General features: G+C 51.7%; 2 protein-coding genes across 2 annotated transcripts; both read right to left on the bottom strand.

Annotated features, from left to right (window-relative positions):
- Window positions 1-99: 99 nt before the first annotated feature.
- Window positions 100-2,340, bottom strand: UCN (urocortin). The gene is made up of 2 exons (XM_006046175.4): window positions 929-2,340; window positions 100-663 (listed from the first exon to the last, which is right to left on the bottom strand). The coding sequence occupies exon 2, from the start codon at window positions 648-650 to the stop codon at window positions 261-263; it is 390 nt and encodes a 129-aa protein (XP_006046237.3). The 5' UTR covers window positions 651-663; window positions 929-2,340; the 3' UTR covers window positions 100-260.
- A 140-nt stretch (window positions 2,341-2,480) lies between these two features.
- Window positions 2,481-11,722, bottom strand: MPV17 (mitochondrial inner membrane protein MPV17). Its single transcript, XM_006046179.4, has 8 exons — window positions 11,654-11,722; window positions 11,186-11,258; window positions 4,882-4,997; window positions 4,572-4,664; window positions 4,383-4,478; window positions 4,100-4,132; window positions 3,789-3,841; window positions 2,481-2,781 (listed from the first exon to the last, which is right to left on the bottom strand). The coding sequence occupies exons 1-8, from the start codon at window positions 11,654-11,656 to the stop codon at window positions 2,712-2,714; spliced, it is 537 nt and encodes a 178-aa protein (XP_006046241.1). The 5' UTR covers window positions 11,657-11,722; the 3' UTR covers window positions 2,481-2,711.
- Window positions 11,723-14,658: the final 2,936 nt, after the last annotated feature.

Below are 14,658 nucleotides of genomic sequence, written 5' to 3'. Positions count from 1 at the left end.
CCACAGCATTTGGTTCCCTCTCACCGGCCTGGGAGACCCCACTTTCCCACGGGCTCACACCCTTCTGTGGCTCCCCGCGCCCCCATAACAGAGGCCAACTGCTCTTCAGCACTTTTATTAAAAACCGGTAACGCGGAGAGTGCTCAGGGTATCCCTAGGCCGCTCTAGCCCTGCAGGACTTGGTCAGTTCCTGTCGCTCACGTCTCAACCCTGAGGTGGAGCATTGGGGGTCGAGATTCTCGGGGCCCCAGACCCGCTGATCACTTGCCCACCGAGTCGAATATGATGCGGTTCTGCTCGGCGCGCTCCCTCTGGCTCTGCGTCCGCGCGAGTTCCAGCAGGGTCCGTAGCAGGTGGAAGGTGAGGTCAATGGACAGGGGAGGGTCGTCCCGTCGCGGCCGCTCGCCTGCCGTCCCGGATCCCCATCGGTCCTGCTCCGCCCGGCGGCGCGGGAAGGGCCCTGCCAGCAGCAAGAGGAGCGCGCGGGCCCCGCCGCCGTGGTTCCGTGTCCCAGGGCTCCAGCGCAGACTCGGATCTCGGACCCCGGCGGCCGCCGCCTCCTCCTCCGGGCTCCACTGGCTGCTCCCCGGGCGCAGCTGTGCCAGGAACAGCAGCGCGGCCAGCAACGCCGCGCGTCCCGCCGTCTTCATGGTCCCGCCGGCCCTGGACACACAGGCACAGCGCAGTGTGAGGTGCGCCTCGGGCAGTCTCAGGGGACGCCGCTCCCCTTCCTGAGCAAGTCCAGCGCCCCTGCCCGGCCCCTGCGACTGCCGTCCGGTGCCCACAGCCTTCCCACCAGCCTCAGCCGCTCCCAGTCCTGTGCCACCCTATTCTCCCTCCCTGCCTCCCTCTTGGGGTGTCGCGTTGGGTGAGCTGAGCGCTGTCCTGGTGCTGAGGCAGTCTGGGCAGACGCGCAGAAGCCACTCACAGTTCGCAGGAGAGCAGAGCCTCTGCACCCTGCAGGATAGAGCTCCAGTCTCTGTCCCTCGGGGAGGGCTGAGGGCGCCTCGGGGAACACGGGGTCTGTCCCGGGACCTTCGCCAGCCTTATATAGCGCCAGAACAGCTCCGGCTGACGTCAGCGAGTAACATGCACTGATTGTAGAGCAATGACGGCCGCAACTCTGAGTCCGACCCAATGGCTGCGAGACCCCAGGAGCGCGCCAGAGGACACCAGACTTTGTGTCTCTGGAAATGACACCGGACTCGAGAGAAAGAGAAGCCTTCTTGGGCGTAAAGATTGCTCTGGGAGCCACGAGAGTCCTTCACTCACTTAGAACAGCCAGCAGGGACTGGGGGCCGGCAAGTCCCCAGACTAGTCCAGATTTCCAGCCTTCTCTGGAACAGGAAAGGGAGGCAGGACTGTGGTGCTGTCCATGGTGCTGACCTTGTGCTCAGCCTCTGAAAGGGGCCAGAGACCTTGGGGAAAATGCTGTGCTGCTCAGATCCAGTCCCTTGCCCCAGCTATCTATTCTACAAATAGAGGCAATCAGGATGGCACTGCTGGCATTCAGCTACCACCATGGTACCCTACCCAAGAGGCAGTTTGAGCTGCCAGGATTCTTGATCTTCTTCCAGCCCCAGGATCTAAATCCTAGGGCTGTCTGACTGACGCGCCAAAAACAGAGGGCCTCTCGAGTCGGGGTGCTTTCAGATAACAAAGGCTGGTCCATCTGCTTCTTGGTTTGCCTCAAAGCTGAAGTTTAGCCAAGTTAAATTTTCTCCTGGGAATCAAAGCAGCAATATTATTTTATCGCTGACCTCCAGGTTAAGATCACTGAGTAGGAAGTAAGAAAACTTGGTTTCTTAGTCTGTTTGAGCTGCTATAACAAAAATACCATAAGCCGGGTGGCTTATAAACGATAAGCATTTATTTCCTCACAGTTCTTGAGGCTGGGAAGTCCAAGATCACGGTGCCAGTAGGTTTACTGTCTGCTGAGGACCTGCTTCTTGCTGCCTCCTCAGGTGGCCTCTTTTGTAAGCATACGGATCCCACCAGGTCCCTACCCTCATGACCCAATCACTTCCCAAAGGTCTCACCTCTGATACCATCACCTTGGGCATTAGGTTTTCACCATATGAACTTGGGGAGATACAAACATTCAAACGATGATAGCACATGTTCGTGTTTCTACTCTGCCACTAACTCACACTGTGGACAGGTCACTTCACTTCTATGGACCTCAGTGTCCTCATCTGTAAACAAGATTGGGGTTTGGGGGTCTCCAGACTTCTTTCCAAACCCTGGAAAATGAGACTCCCGAGTCATTTTCTGCTGGGTCTTACTCATTGCCTCTGCAGCTTCCAGATTACCTACTTAGAAATATACTTACAGAGGCACCATATAAAGAGTTTGAGGGGATCTCCCCAAAATTGGAGCTGCACTGGGGCTGGGAAGGGTTAGGAAAACAGCTGTCTATGAAGAGTGGGAAAAAGTGGCATCTGCCAGGATGTGTGTATAATCTAAAGTTGACAAAATGATATGTTTCAACAAATATTTATGATGAATTTTTATGGTGGGTTTTAGCCATTTCAATAGGAGTCAGGTTACATTTAAGAGTGAAATGGACCATTTCAGGGTGCTAACCCCATTAGGTTCTGACCAGCCACCAAACCCTGGGAAGATCAATGTGCCCACTTTGAGGAGGTGGCCCAACCCTTCCAGGGTCAAGGTGCATCACTACAAGGTGGAAGTGATGGGGTGAAGCCGACTTAGAGCCGATGTGCCTTCCAGGACAGGTAGGAGTTCCAGATAACAGCAACACACTGGACCACAGCCAACCTAAGGAACAAGGACGGTGCCATGAAGAAGAGGAAGTATAAGGAGGAAGCCAAGGGGAGAGGAGGGAAAGGGCAGCAGACAAAGAGCAAATATCTCCAAGAATGTCCAGATCTAGGTCTCCTTCCTTCAGCTGCATGGAGGGATGTGTGGCTCAGATGAGAGGACAACCAGCTCAGGCGCTTGTGCTGGCCCAGAGCTCTGTCTCTTGGACAAGAGCCTCAAAGTTAACTGCCCACAGCAGCCATTTTGCCGTGCATGGCTCTTTATCCATACTCCATCCAAGCTCCTTCTAAACACACATCTGTCTTGTACAGCTGAGATCTCATCTTCCAAAAATGTGCTGCCTGCCATATAAAGCAGTACCTCCTTCTCTTTATTTTAAATATACTTCAATCTAGTTTCAAAGAGCATTTCCATGACTCTAAAGTTTGGTTTGGTTCATAAGTCTGTATTCCTTTTAGTTATTCATGTCCATTCTGACCTTGTCTCCTCTGAAGAGTTTCATGATTTCACCTGTTCCCAAAGCCCCCTCACCTCCAATAATTTTAACCACTCATCTTGTTTCCACTATATTTATTTTTACTGAGTTTTCAGCCACTACCCTGATTATTTAGGGTAAAACAATATTTTTCAGTGGGCTAACCTGACCATGTTCCTACTTGACTCTGGTCTACCTTTCTGCCTAACCTAGGCTGTAGTACTGTCCCTACAGTCAGGCTATCAGCGGTAGAGAGCCCAGGTGGGATGGAGATGAGGGCTGTGGAGCAAGATCCTCCCTAGGAAGATGAGAGGTCAGCAGGCAGACGCTCTGGGACGTTCTATAACATATGAGATTCTGAACAAAGTGCTCAGGAGTCTGAGGAGCTCTGACCAGGGCAGGGTGTTCTGGGTTGGGGCGGGGAGGGGGGTGTTCTAAGGTAGTTCAAGGTTAAAAATGAGGATCACTTTGTCTCCAACTGTTCGTAATATGCATCTTCCTTGAAGGGTGGGGTGGGGATCTGCCATACCTGTAATGAAGAGGAACCAGGTAGAAGTTGGCCAACTGCACGGCAGGCCAGAGCTACAAGAGAGAGAGAAGGGAAAGGTTGGGGGGCTGCCTCCATCACCCAACGCCAGACTCACGGCCTTGCCTGGTCTGACTCCAGCTTCTTCAGACAGGAACACATGGCACTGGGTGAGTGCTTCCCTGATTACGGTGCCCACATGGGCATGAGGGAGTAATCCCGATGGAGGGATTTCTGTGTCAGGAGAACCCCTGATCCCTGGGCATTTCTGGACTCAAGAAAGCAGAAGAGGCAGCTGAGGTGCCAACTCTTACATAGTAGTTGGTGATGAGAGCATCAGGAAAGTCCTGAGGAGACAAGAGAAGGAACAAGTGAACACTGGCACTTCCGGGCACCTCGGACCTCCTGGTGCCAAATGCCAACTGGCATGAGTATCACACACAGATTTCTGCTCAGAGAAGACACCACTGCACCACAGCCTCCCAGCTCCTCTCCTCCAGAGCTGGGCTCTGCCTGCATCTCCACCCTGCCCTGCCTCATTCCCCCAGGTCTGCCAGTCCACCAGCCAGAAAACATCCCCACACCGGGCCAGCTCACCCGCTGGAGTTTGGCCCAGTTGTCCTGGGCTGACAGTCCATTGAGGGTCCCAACCAGTGGGAGGAAACAGCCCAGAAAACATGGGGCAAAGCCCCCCTAGGGAAGAGAAATTAGAGTGCTGTGAGCACCTAAATCCTTGCCCTCCTGCAACACAGCTCACCCTTCCAAATCCCTTTGCCTTCTGCTCACCTGATCCAGCAGCATCTTCTTTAGTGCATCCACCTTGGTGGTGCCAGGAATGAGCCGGTCCAAAACTCTGTACCAGCCTCCTACCACAGGGCCCTGAAAGGAACTCCCAGAGAGGTGAACAGGGATGTGGAGGGGACACCAGGATTTTACATCACAAAGCTGCGCCCTCAAGTATTAGAAACCAACCCCCAGGGGGAGCAGACACTCAAGGCTGGCTTAAATGTGAGAGGGTCCAATGGAAACCAAAGAATGACAAGGAACTGAGACCACTGTCCAATCCACCAGCAGCCCTGCTGTTGGCAAAACTTACCACAAAGCCACAGCCCAGGGAGGCCATTGTCAGGGTCCGGCCAGCTTGGTGTGCCCGCAGACCTCGCCTCTCCACCAGCTGCTGTGAGATCACATCACCCAGGCCCATCAGAGACCCTGTACGGGGTACACAGGTGTCATCAGGACACCTCCCAGGGACAAGCTGCCATCCCGAGGAGGGAGGTAAGTCTACTCAATGAATGAGGCTCTGGCACTCGGAGGCCAAGGGCTTCAATCTGGGGGAAATGGCCAGTCCCTTCCCACTGCTTCTAAGATGGTGACGCCTCCCCAAGGCTGGTGACACTTCACATGTGTCCTGTTAGAAACTGGGACGAGCAGCCTGGAGCAGGCCAGGGCCAAGAACTCTGCAGTGAGCAGTGAAGGGAACTTAGCCTCAGAAACCGCAGGTAGAGGAAGGAGAATCCAAGGTGCTGAGGGCTGAGAAGCACTGACTGTTGGAACTGGAAAAGCCTTCCAGATATTTTTGTGCAAACCCCTTATTCCAGAGGCTTGGAAATGAAGACCCAGGTAGTGGCACATAGTAAGTGGCAGAGCCAAGAAGAACCAGGCGGCTTGATTTCCTAGATGGTATTCCTTCCAGAATGCTGTACTATGAACAGATCATGTGCAGAATGGTAAGGAACCCTGTGGTTTTTTCTCCTCCGCTGAAGGCAGGACCCTGGCCAATGTCCTTCATCTTGGTTTTGGGAGTTCTCTTTGTAGAGAACAGCAAGAATAACTCTTTCTAAAACTGAAGTACTCGAATGATCCCAGGCAGGGGATGACTGGCTGAGCTGCCAAGAGACCCTGCAAGGAAGGGTCTGGTCACCTCCCAGCACAGGCAGGTCGACCCAGACTTCCTATTCACAGGCTCAAACTGAGCTGCCAACAGGCATGAAGGCCATCTCTCCTCAGGGCTTCGCACCCACTTGCCCTCCCCTCACTTGCACAGACACCCAGCTCCAAGCAGCACTAGTTGGATGCCTACACCCAGAAACCATGACAGAAATCATCACTGTTTACAGAGCCCCCCCATCGGTGATGGTGGGTGATGGTTTATAGCAAACACACACTTCTAGGGCCACTTGCGAGCAACCGTATGACCTCCAGCTTGCCCGTCCATCTCACTGAGTAATGAGAGCCCCCTCCAGCCCCGCAGCCACCACTTTCCCTGTGCCCTCAATTAGCCCTGGGCAAACACATCCTCATCCTTCAACCCCACTCCTTGGCCCGGAGCTGCTGCTGACGTCTGTGCTGGCTGCATACTCACTGCTCCCAACCCCACGCACCCCCAGAACAGCCCTGCCCATGCAGCCTCGTCAGAGGCAGCTGAGTAAGGCTGAGAGCGGGGCACCCACTGTGACCGAGGCTGCTGGCCTCAGCTGCTGGGACCCCGAGCACACCCATCAAGGCAGCCCTGCCTCTCCTCTCCCTGAAACTCCCTAAGAGGTAGAGGCTCTTCCCAAAACATGGCTAGCAGGGACAGAATCCTAGACGTGTTTGTTCTCTTATCCCCCACCATATCAAGCCTGGCAGGGACTCAGAAAATAGCCAAGGAGAAATGTCAAATGGACCACCCCAAACAGGACTGCCCTGGGAAGGACATGGAGAATGCTAAGTCTGGCCTGAAGGGTGCACACCGGGTCAAGGTGTGAGAAGCAGTGGGGCTGAAGGTTTCTCCCCCTCCATGCAGTTAGCACTTAGCTCCCTGTCCCCTCTAACAACTTGGGGCCACCAGCTGAACACTAAGGGAAAGGAGGGAGCTGCTATGGCCACGTGACCCTGAAAAGGCCCAGGGAGGGTGGAACAGGAATAGAGTCGCTGCTTAAATAAAAGGACTAACAGTTTGACATTCTACTCTGGCAAGATGTTTACAGTATACAAAGGACTCTCACACATTTAATCTTCACAAAAGATCTGGAAGATAGAGGTTACCTCTCCACTGAATGTCTTTGAGAGATGAGGCAACTTGGTAAGGAAGGGAGCTGGGGCCTGAACACAGGCCTCCTCTCAAGGGGAAATGGGAGGCCAGGAATTCCCAGCAGAGGCAGAGACCTGGGCTCAGATGCCAGTGGGCACAGAGAGGCTCCTGTGGCTTCGACTCACAGGAGCTTCCTGCCCAAACAACATATCAGACATTTCCTGGATTAACACACTTCCTGTCTTCTACTCCCCAGAATGTGATCACCTCTGCTTCTTGTCACCCTGTGGGGAGGGAAAGCAGCAATACCCTTGAGAAGGAAAGAGTCGCAAAGAGACATGCATTTTCACTGTTTGTGGCTTACCACAGTCACACAACAAGTTAACAACACAGCAGAAGTGAAAACCAAAGTTCCTGACTTGTAGCCAGGTCCCGGAAGCCTGCAGCCTTGGAGAGAAGTGGATTCCAGGCCCCCAAACCATGACCATCAGGACTGAGCTATTACCAAGTGAAAGGGCAGCAGCAGGAGTGAGGTGGTATAGAGCCTGTAGCCCTGTCTGTTCAGTCCATTTCAGACAGAACCATGCCCAGCTCCTTCTCTGCCTGCGGATCATCAGGCCCCCTGGGCCAACAGCAGCTCTAGCATAGTCTAAGGCTCTGGTCTAAGCCTGCATTTCCGGTCCAAGTGATTGTGTGAGCAGGAAGGGCTGGCATTTCAGATTCCTCATCCCACCTTCCCCAACCCCAAACCCAAACAGACCCAAACCACCCTAGGCTCAGGGAGTCCTCTTGGACCCATTTGGTTGGTCTGGACCCTCCAGTGCTCTGGCTTCCCTTTCCTTGGACTTGTTTCAGGGGGGTTGGAGCTGGAGGCCTGCAGAGACATAATGCCTGAGCCCCGATGGGGCAGGACGAGGGGCTGCCAGGCAGTGATGCCCAGTGCAAGGCTGGGCGCAGAGCCCAGCAGGCAGACGCTGGCGCAGCTGTGACATCATGCCCCTGGGTAGGTGCCAGTTCTCATGCCGTCACTCACCACCAGATTCAGCAGGGTGAGGGGGTAGGGGTTGGGAGAGCCTGCCTCTGAGCACAGATCTATCTGGGACCACTCTCTGCCAGCAAGTGGAAAAGCCCCAACTTCCCATGCCCTCTTCCTAGGCACAAGTGGGGGTAAATTATCTACTTCCCCTGTTTTGTTCCTTTCCTGGCTTTTGTGTGTAGAATCTTAGATGCAGGAAACTAAAGTATGAATGGAAAATGAAGAAACTGAGGGGTAGGAAGTTGGAATGAGGAGCAGGAAGCTGTCCTTGACTATGAGAGGCCTCGGTTGGCAGGTAGAGCTGCTGGCAGGGGGCCCGAGGGCCGTCTCACTTCTCTCCAGAAGTCTCCAACAATTAAATAGCTGCCTGGGATAGGGGCTTGGTCTGGCAGAGCCCCGAGGGAGCTGAAGCCCAGCAGCAAGAGGCCTGAGCCCTTCTCACTGCTAGAAAATAAGATAACATGGAGAGTTCCACAGCTTCTCAGGTACCTAAGCCCAGACCAAGCAGGGTTAGTGCCCTGGGGGTGCCCTGCTTCTAATGGCAGCTCTACCACTGACCACAAACCTAAACGCATGTCACTCCGCTCTCATGCCTCGGTTTCCTTCTTGGTTTCAGGGGCTGGGCTGAATGGTCTCTAATGTCCGCTGAGCTCGCACATTCAGACTCCAGGGAAACCAGTGTGTGCAGAAGCTTCCATAGCAGCACTAGAGTGGCCTGAGATGGATGGAGCGGGGCCCTGGGCCCACTGGAGGCTGGAAGGGCCCTCAAAAAAGGAGGGGAGAAGGCTGATTCAGACTCTGCACCGGCTGCCCTGTTCCTGACTCTGACTTGGCCCATACTGGGTGTATCAGACACTTCTTTTGAACCAACTCGGATCTTTTTGATTCAATCATCTGTTTCAGTCACCAATGCAGTTCACCTGATGGGTCCTTGTCCTGAGACAAGGGGCTCACATTTGAGACAAGCCCCATACTTTGGGCAGAGCTACTGCTGGGGATCATCATGCCTGGGCAGTGTGGTAGAGCACAGAACACGGGCATCCATACTCCATGTGGCAAACCTCTGACCAATGCAGGATGGAGCTGGTGGGTAAAGGTTTCTCCTTGTTTCCAGAAAAGACTATTCACCCACAGACTCTAAGAGGCATTTCAAAAGAGCCTCTCAGTCAGTTTTAAGGGGGTGAGTAGCCATGGGCCCTAAGCAATGTCCATTTGATAAAGCATCCTTATATTGACTGTCCCTTTTTCCCTTCTCCCCCCATGGGATTATTTCCTACCAAACTACCTGCACTGAAGCTGCAGACTCTACTTTCTGGAGAACCAAGGTAGATGGCTATCCAAGTCCAACTTTACGGCAAGTGGAACAAACCCAACCCAAACACCACTTTTTACAAAAAGAAGAGTTGTGCTTGGCTTGCCAACGCTCATATATAAAGGCCCAACTCCTGGAACCTTTTAAGTTTCTTGAACACTTTTTGATTTCTAAAGCCTTTTCACAGAGATAATCCCTACACTGACTCTGTGAGGTCATATAACTTAATTCAAATTCTAAATGAGGAAACGAAGGCTCAGAGAGGTTTATCGTCTTGTCTTGATTCACAAAGCTAAGAGTTATGGCTCAGAGATTCAAATCTTGGTCTTTGAGCTCCAAGTCTGAAATCTCTATTCTGTTTTCCAGTGTGATGAGCTATCCCAAGGGACCTTAGGAACCACTGTGCTGGGATCTAAAAACAGCTCAGTGAGCTAAATCCACCTCCCCCCTTTATTTGCAGTTTGATTTGAATACACTGAGCTGCAGCGAAGGAAGATTCTGAAAGGTCTGGGAAAGTCTGAGAAAAGTGTTAACTAGAGGTTGCTTCAGGTTGAGATGTTGGTACAGCCTCAGGAAGATTGGGAGTGTGGAGCCCCAGGGCTCCAGCACCAACCACCAGTTCCCCCAGCTTGGCTACATAGCTGCACTTGGACCTCTTGGAGCTCTAGCTCCTACCTTGATCCGCTGCAGATCCCTTGGGGAGGGAAACACAAGGACGGTCCTTCCCCTCCCTATTCCTGATGGCCATGAGGGAGAGAGGGAGAACCTTCCTTCCAGCAGTTAGGGTCCCCAAGGGAATCTGAGGCTGGGCAAAGGGCCCAGCGTGTCAGTTCCCATCAGAGCCACCCAGTCCAGCATGAGTCACCACACGCGCAGCCAGGTGAGTCATGCCGGCTGACGGACACTCCGAGGACAGGATGGAGGGTAGCTGGGCACAGGAGGCTGGAGAGGGGCCCAGGGAGGGGCAAGACTCCTTGGCCAGTCACTCAATGAAGCTTCTAGTGCTGACGTGGGGCTATTCCAGTAGAAGGATTGCTGTTGTACTCTGGCTTTCAGTAGGCCTCCCATCCCTCACCACTTATAACAATCTTCCTCTCAGAAGCCCACAGTCCTCATTAGAATCTTGTTCTCTTCCTCTAAACATAGGCAAGACCTCACCATAACCTTGTGACCCTTGCACTGCCCCGACAGTCACAGGCCTTCCAATCCCTCTCACTATAAAACAAAGCTTTATGACATCTCCTCTCATGGTAGCTAATCTGCAAAATAAAGATAACAAATACAGGTAAATCACTGGGTTACCTTTGTGAGGTCGCTACTCAATCACTGGATTTAGAGCAATAATAAATCCTCGATTAGTATATTGTTTGAGGATACATCCATAGACAGTAAAACTATAAGACAAGCAAAAGAATGATATTAAACAAAATTCAGGAAAAGTAATTATCTCTTGGGTGTATGAATTAGGGAAAGGCATTCAAGGGGTCTCAAAGCTGGGTACAGATTCAGGAGTTTTCAGTTTAGTTTTATTTAAATGCTACACACATATATCTTCATCATTCTTTTGTGTGTTAAGATATATTTTCCAATAAGAACAATACTAACAAAAATAAACTGGGGTAAGAGTCTGATTCCAGCACTTATTAGGTGTGGGATCTAACATGGACTCAAGTAATCTTAACACACTGACTTTATGTGTGTTGAAAGTGCTTTGCACACTGAATTGTTAAAGGAGCCTTTGTTACTGTTCGTTTTCTAAGTTAAGGGCTCCTGGGGCCAATGCCTTTGTCCTAAAGGGATGACCCTTCAGGTTTGTAAGGGCTTTCAGATCCTACGTTATAGTGAGGTCACCTATGCGTACTCCTTTCCTTATAAACAGCCTTGAGGACCCTCCCTCCAAAACAGACTGGGGTGAGAGCCAATCTTTCAAGGACGTTGAATCGAAGCAAGAAATGAGGGGAGGGAGTGTGTGCAGCAAGCTTCTGCCTCCCAAATCAGCCTGCTCTGGTATCACCTAGGTCCCACAGGACACTCACCAGCTGTCAGGACCTGTACCTTCCACGGGTGAGCAGTCAGAGCCCGCTGGTAGGCCCGCCAAAGTGCCATTTCCTGCCAAGCCGAGAGGAGAGGGAGGTCACTCCCACTGCCCCTCCTCACAGTTAAAGAGACTTTTGTTTCTCCCTTGTGCCCACTCCTTCTCCTTCCCGCTCTAAAGGGGCAGAGGCTTCCTGGACAGCTTCCTGTCACAGGGGTCGCCTTTGACAATCGGGCAAGAGAAGAATCCCGGGAGCTGCCATCCTCCACCCCACCCCCATCCCTGGAGCAGAGCTATCTGTGGTCTCCGTCCGGACCACACAGGACACGTCTGCTCGGACTTTCACCCAGAGTCTTGTGGGTCCTCAGATTCAGACTTTTAGTTGGCACCAGCCCGCATCCTTCCAGACCCCAGCTCCACGCCGGAAATAAACTCCCTGACTCCCTAAACCTGCAACGGTCCCACGCACCATGGGCGCTCGCGGGACACGTTTCTTTGAACCTGTGACCGAGGATCTGCAGCTACTCACCTGGGCGCGAGCGCGGCCTCTCCCACGTGACCTGAGTGAGCGGAGGGACTTCCGCCCCAAGTCCCGCCCTGTCCGCCCGGCTGACTGTTAGGCTTTCCCTGCGTCCAGGGCCGGAACAGGAGTGGACCCAGCCTCTGAAACCGCAGAGAGGGGTTCCTTCTGGTTCTGCGCCAGCTCTCGTTGCTGAGCCCGCTAGCCCACCAGGGTCCCTCTACCTCCTTCTGCCCCTTCTCTCCTCGGTGTCAGGGCCTCTTAACCTGAATTGACCCTCACCTTTCCCGTGTCCTGGAACTGGCCAAGGTTCAGACGTAGTTCTAGGTCTCAGGAATCAAGAGTTTGGAAACTTGTTAGCCATAATTATATGTGCATGTTACTTTTTGGAAAATGTAAGTTCTTCACTAGCCTCAACTGTGAGCTCCTGAATGGGTGGAACTGGGTCTTGTTTCGGGTTTGTCGTCCTCCTAGCCAACTAGTTCAATGTTTTGTCCACAATAGCCTTTAGAACGGAGAGGGCAATGGCAACCCACGCCAGTACTCTTGCCTGGAAAATCCCATGAACGGAGGAGCCTGGTAGGCTGCAGCCCATGGGGTCTCGAAGAGTCAGACACGACTGAGCTACTTCACTTTCACTTTTCACTTTCATGCATTGGAGAAGGAAATGGCAACCCACTCCAGTGTTGTTGCCTGGAGAATCCCAGGGACAGCGGAGCCTGGTGGGCTGCCGTCTATGGGGTCGCACAGAATCGGACATGACTGAAGCGACTTAGCAGCAGCAGCAGCCTTTAGAAATGCTGCGTAAAGAGGACTCTTCCATGGAAAGCATTAGGATTACAGAACGTCAGGTTTAGGCGTTGGTTTCATAACTAAGCGGGCTTGCAGCCTTGGTCATCTCTAGACTTGAAGTTCCTCATCTGTGAAATGGTTTTCACACTGGGCTCCTCAGTTCAGTTCAGTTCAGTCGCTCAGTGGCGTCCGACTCTTTCCGACTCCATGGACTGCAGTACACCAGGCCTCCCTGTCCATCCACCAACTCCCAGAGTTTACTCAAACTTATGTCCATTGAGTTGGTGATGCTATCCAACCATATCATCCTCTGTCAATCCGTTCTCCCACCTTCAATCTTTCCCTGCATCAGGGTCTTTTCAAATGAGTCAGCTCTTCGCATCAGGTGGCCAAAGTATTGGAGTTTCAGCTTCAGCATCAGTCCTTCCAATGAATATTCAGGACTGGTTTCCTTTAGGATGGACTGCTTGGATCTCCTTGCAATCCAAGGGCTCCTCAGTTTTAGGGATTTATAGATGTTTGGGGAGAGGGTTATCACAAGCTGTTCTTTATCTCAACTTTTAAAAATATGTATTTCTAAGGGCTTTCCTGATAGCTCAGTTGGTAAAAAATCTGTCTGCAATGCAGGAGACCTCAGTTCGATTCCTGAGTTGGGAAGATCCGCTGGAGAAGGGATAGGCTACCCACTCCAGTATTCTTGGGCTTCCCTTGTGGCTCAGCTGGTAAAGAATCTGCCTGCAATGCAGGAGAACTGGCTGGGTCTTATCCCTGGGTTGGGAAGATCCCCTGGAGAAGGGAAAGGCTATCCACATAAAAATATGTGTATATTTCTAGAAAAACCCGCATTTAAACAAGGAGGCCCACAACTACAAGTGTTTGGAAACCAATAGATTAGGTGATTTCCTAATCCCTTTCCAGCTCTAACATTTGTAACAGTTTGTAAATATACTGCAACATTCTTTCTAGGGTAGTGGAAACTTTTGCAAGATCCCTGGCAGATGTCAGCCTGGCACCCTTTGCTTAATTATCCCCAGGAAGCTCACACTTCAGGAGGCAGCCTTGTCTGACTCAGGCTCTTTACCTGACTAGTTCCAGCCCCCCATTTACACAATTCCTGTATGATTAAGGCAGGGAGAATCCTATAAGAGATACTGGAGAAATGCAGTTAGGAAGCAAGATAATTTGATATCACAAACTTTTAACTAAAGGTTTCTGTACACAAAACACCATGCCAGAGTGAATTTAGTAAATGTAATAGGAGACCAAATGTGCCAAATTGGAAAGTTGTTGTTTGAAGTCAGACTACCACCACTCAGCAGTTCTATGACCTTCAGACTGCTTAAACTCTCAGAATTTTTATCAAGTAAATTGGGGCAATATTGACTTTTTAGGGTTAAATTAAGTAATATGTTAAAGTTCTTGAAAGTGCCCAATATATATTCCTTTAGCCTCGTTTCCTTCCTCTTGGGAACACATGGGAGAGAATAGTTTTTACTGGAGAAATCTGGGAAGCCCTTTGGTGAAGGTTAGAATTTGCGCTGGGACCTTGAACAATGAACAGTACTTAGGTGGAGATGGTGGAAAAGGACATTCCAGGAGGAGGGACTAGTAAGAGCAAAGGCACAAAGGAAGAATAGTGCAGGAACTCATGAAGAATGGTTGGAGGGGAGTGGCCTGGGGAGTAAATGGTTTACGGTAGAGAAAGCAAGCAAGGGCTGAGAGCATCTTCCTGATTTTCTTTTGGAGGCTGAGATGAGGGCAGAATGGGCAGCAGGGGCAGGGCTGCCAATACCAGCCTACAGCCTCAATGACATGGGTCCCCAGGCCCCATCTTTCTACCACTGAAAGTGGGATTTCATGATGCAGTGCCAAGGGGCTGCTGTGTAGAATGAGCAAAGCAACGCTGCAATGGAAAGCACTTGCCTACCGTCACAAAAACAAACTGGCACAATCTGAGCACAATAGGATGGTGCAATACTTGGCACTGATGTGAGTTGTGGTCCCTCTGCTGCTAATGGTCTGGGTTGCCTCCAGGTCTGTTTCCTCTTCTGCACAGGAAAGGAATTGAACTACTTGATTTCTTTCCCCTTAAAGGAAATGTTCTGACATATGATAAATTCTCCACTGAAGAGGCAGAAAGTTCTTCCCAGATACTTGGCCAA

The sequence above is a fragment of the Bubalus bubalis genome, chromosome 12 (genome assembly GCF_019923935.1).
Source record: "Bubalus bubalis isolate 160015118507 breed Murrah chromosome 12, NDDB_SH_1, whole genome shotgun sequence".
NCBI lineage: Eukaryota > Metazoa > Chordata > Mammalia > Artiodactyla > Bovidae > Bubalus > Bubalus bubalis.
Note: the sequence above shows the minus strand (reverse complement) of the source record. Positions and strands in the feature narration are given on the sequence as shown.

Bases quoted from the DNA above. Each gene is read 5' to 3' on its own strand.
- MPV17 (XM_006046179.4), bottom strand. The intron at 4,479-4,571 runs GTGAGCAGAAGG...TCTCTTCCCTAG, and splicing joins AGAAGATGCTGCTGGATCAG to GGGGGCTTTGCCCCATGTTT. The intron at 3,842-4,099 runs GTAAGAGTTGGC...TCTCTCTTGTAG, and splicing joins CTCTCATCACCAACTACTAT to CTCTGGCCTGCCGTGCAGTT.
- UCN (XM_006046175.4), bottom strand. From the start codon at position 650: ATGAAGACGGCGGGACGCGCGGCGTTGCTGGCCGCGCTGCTGTTCCTG.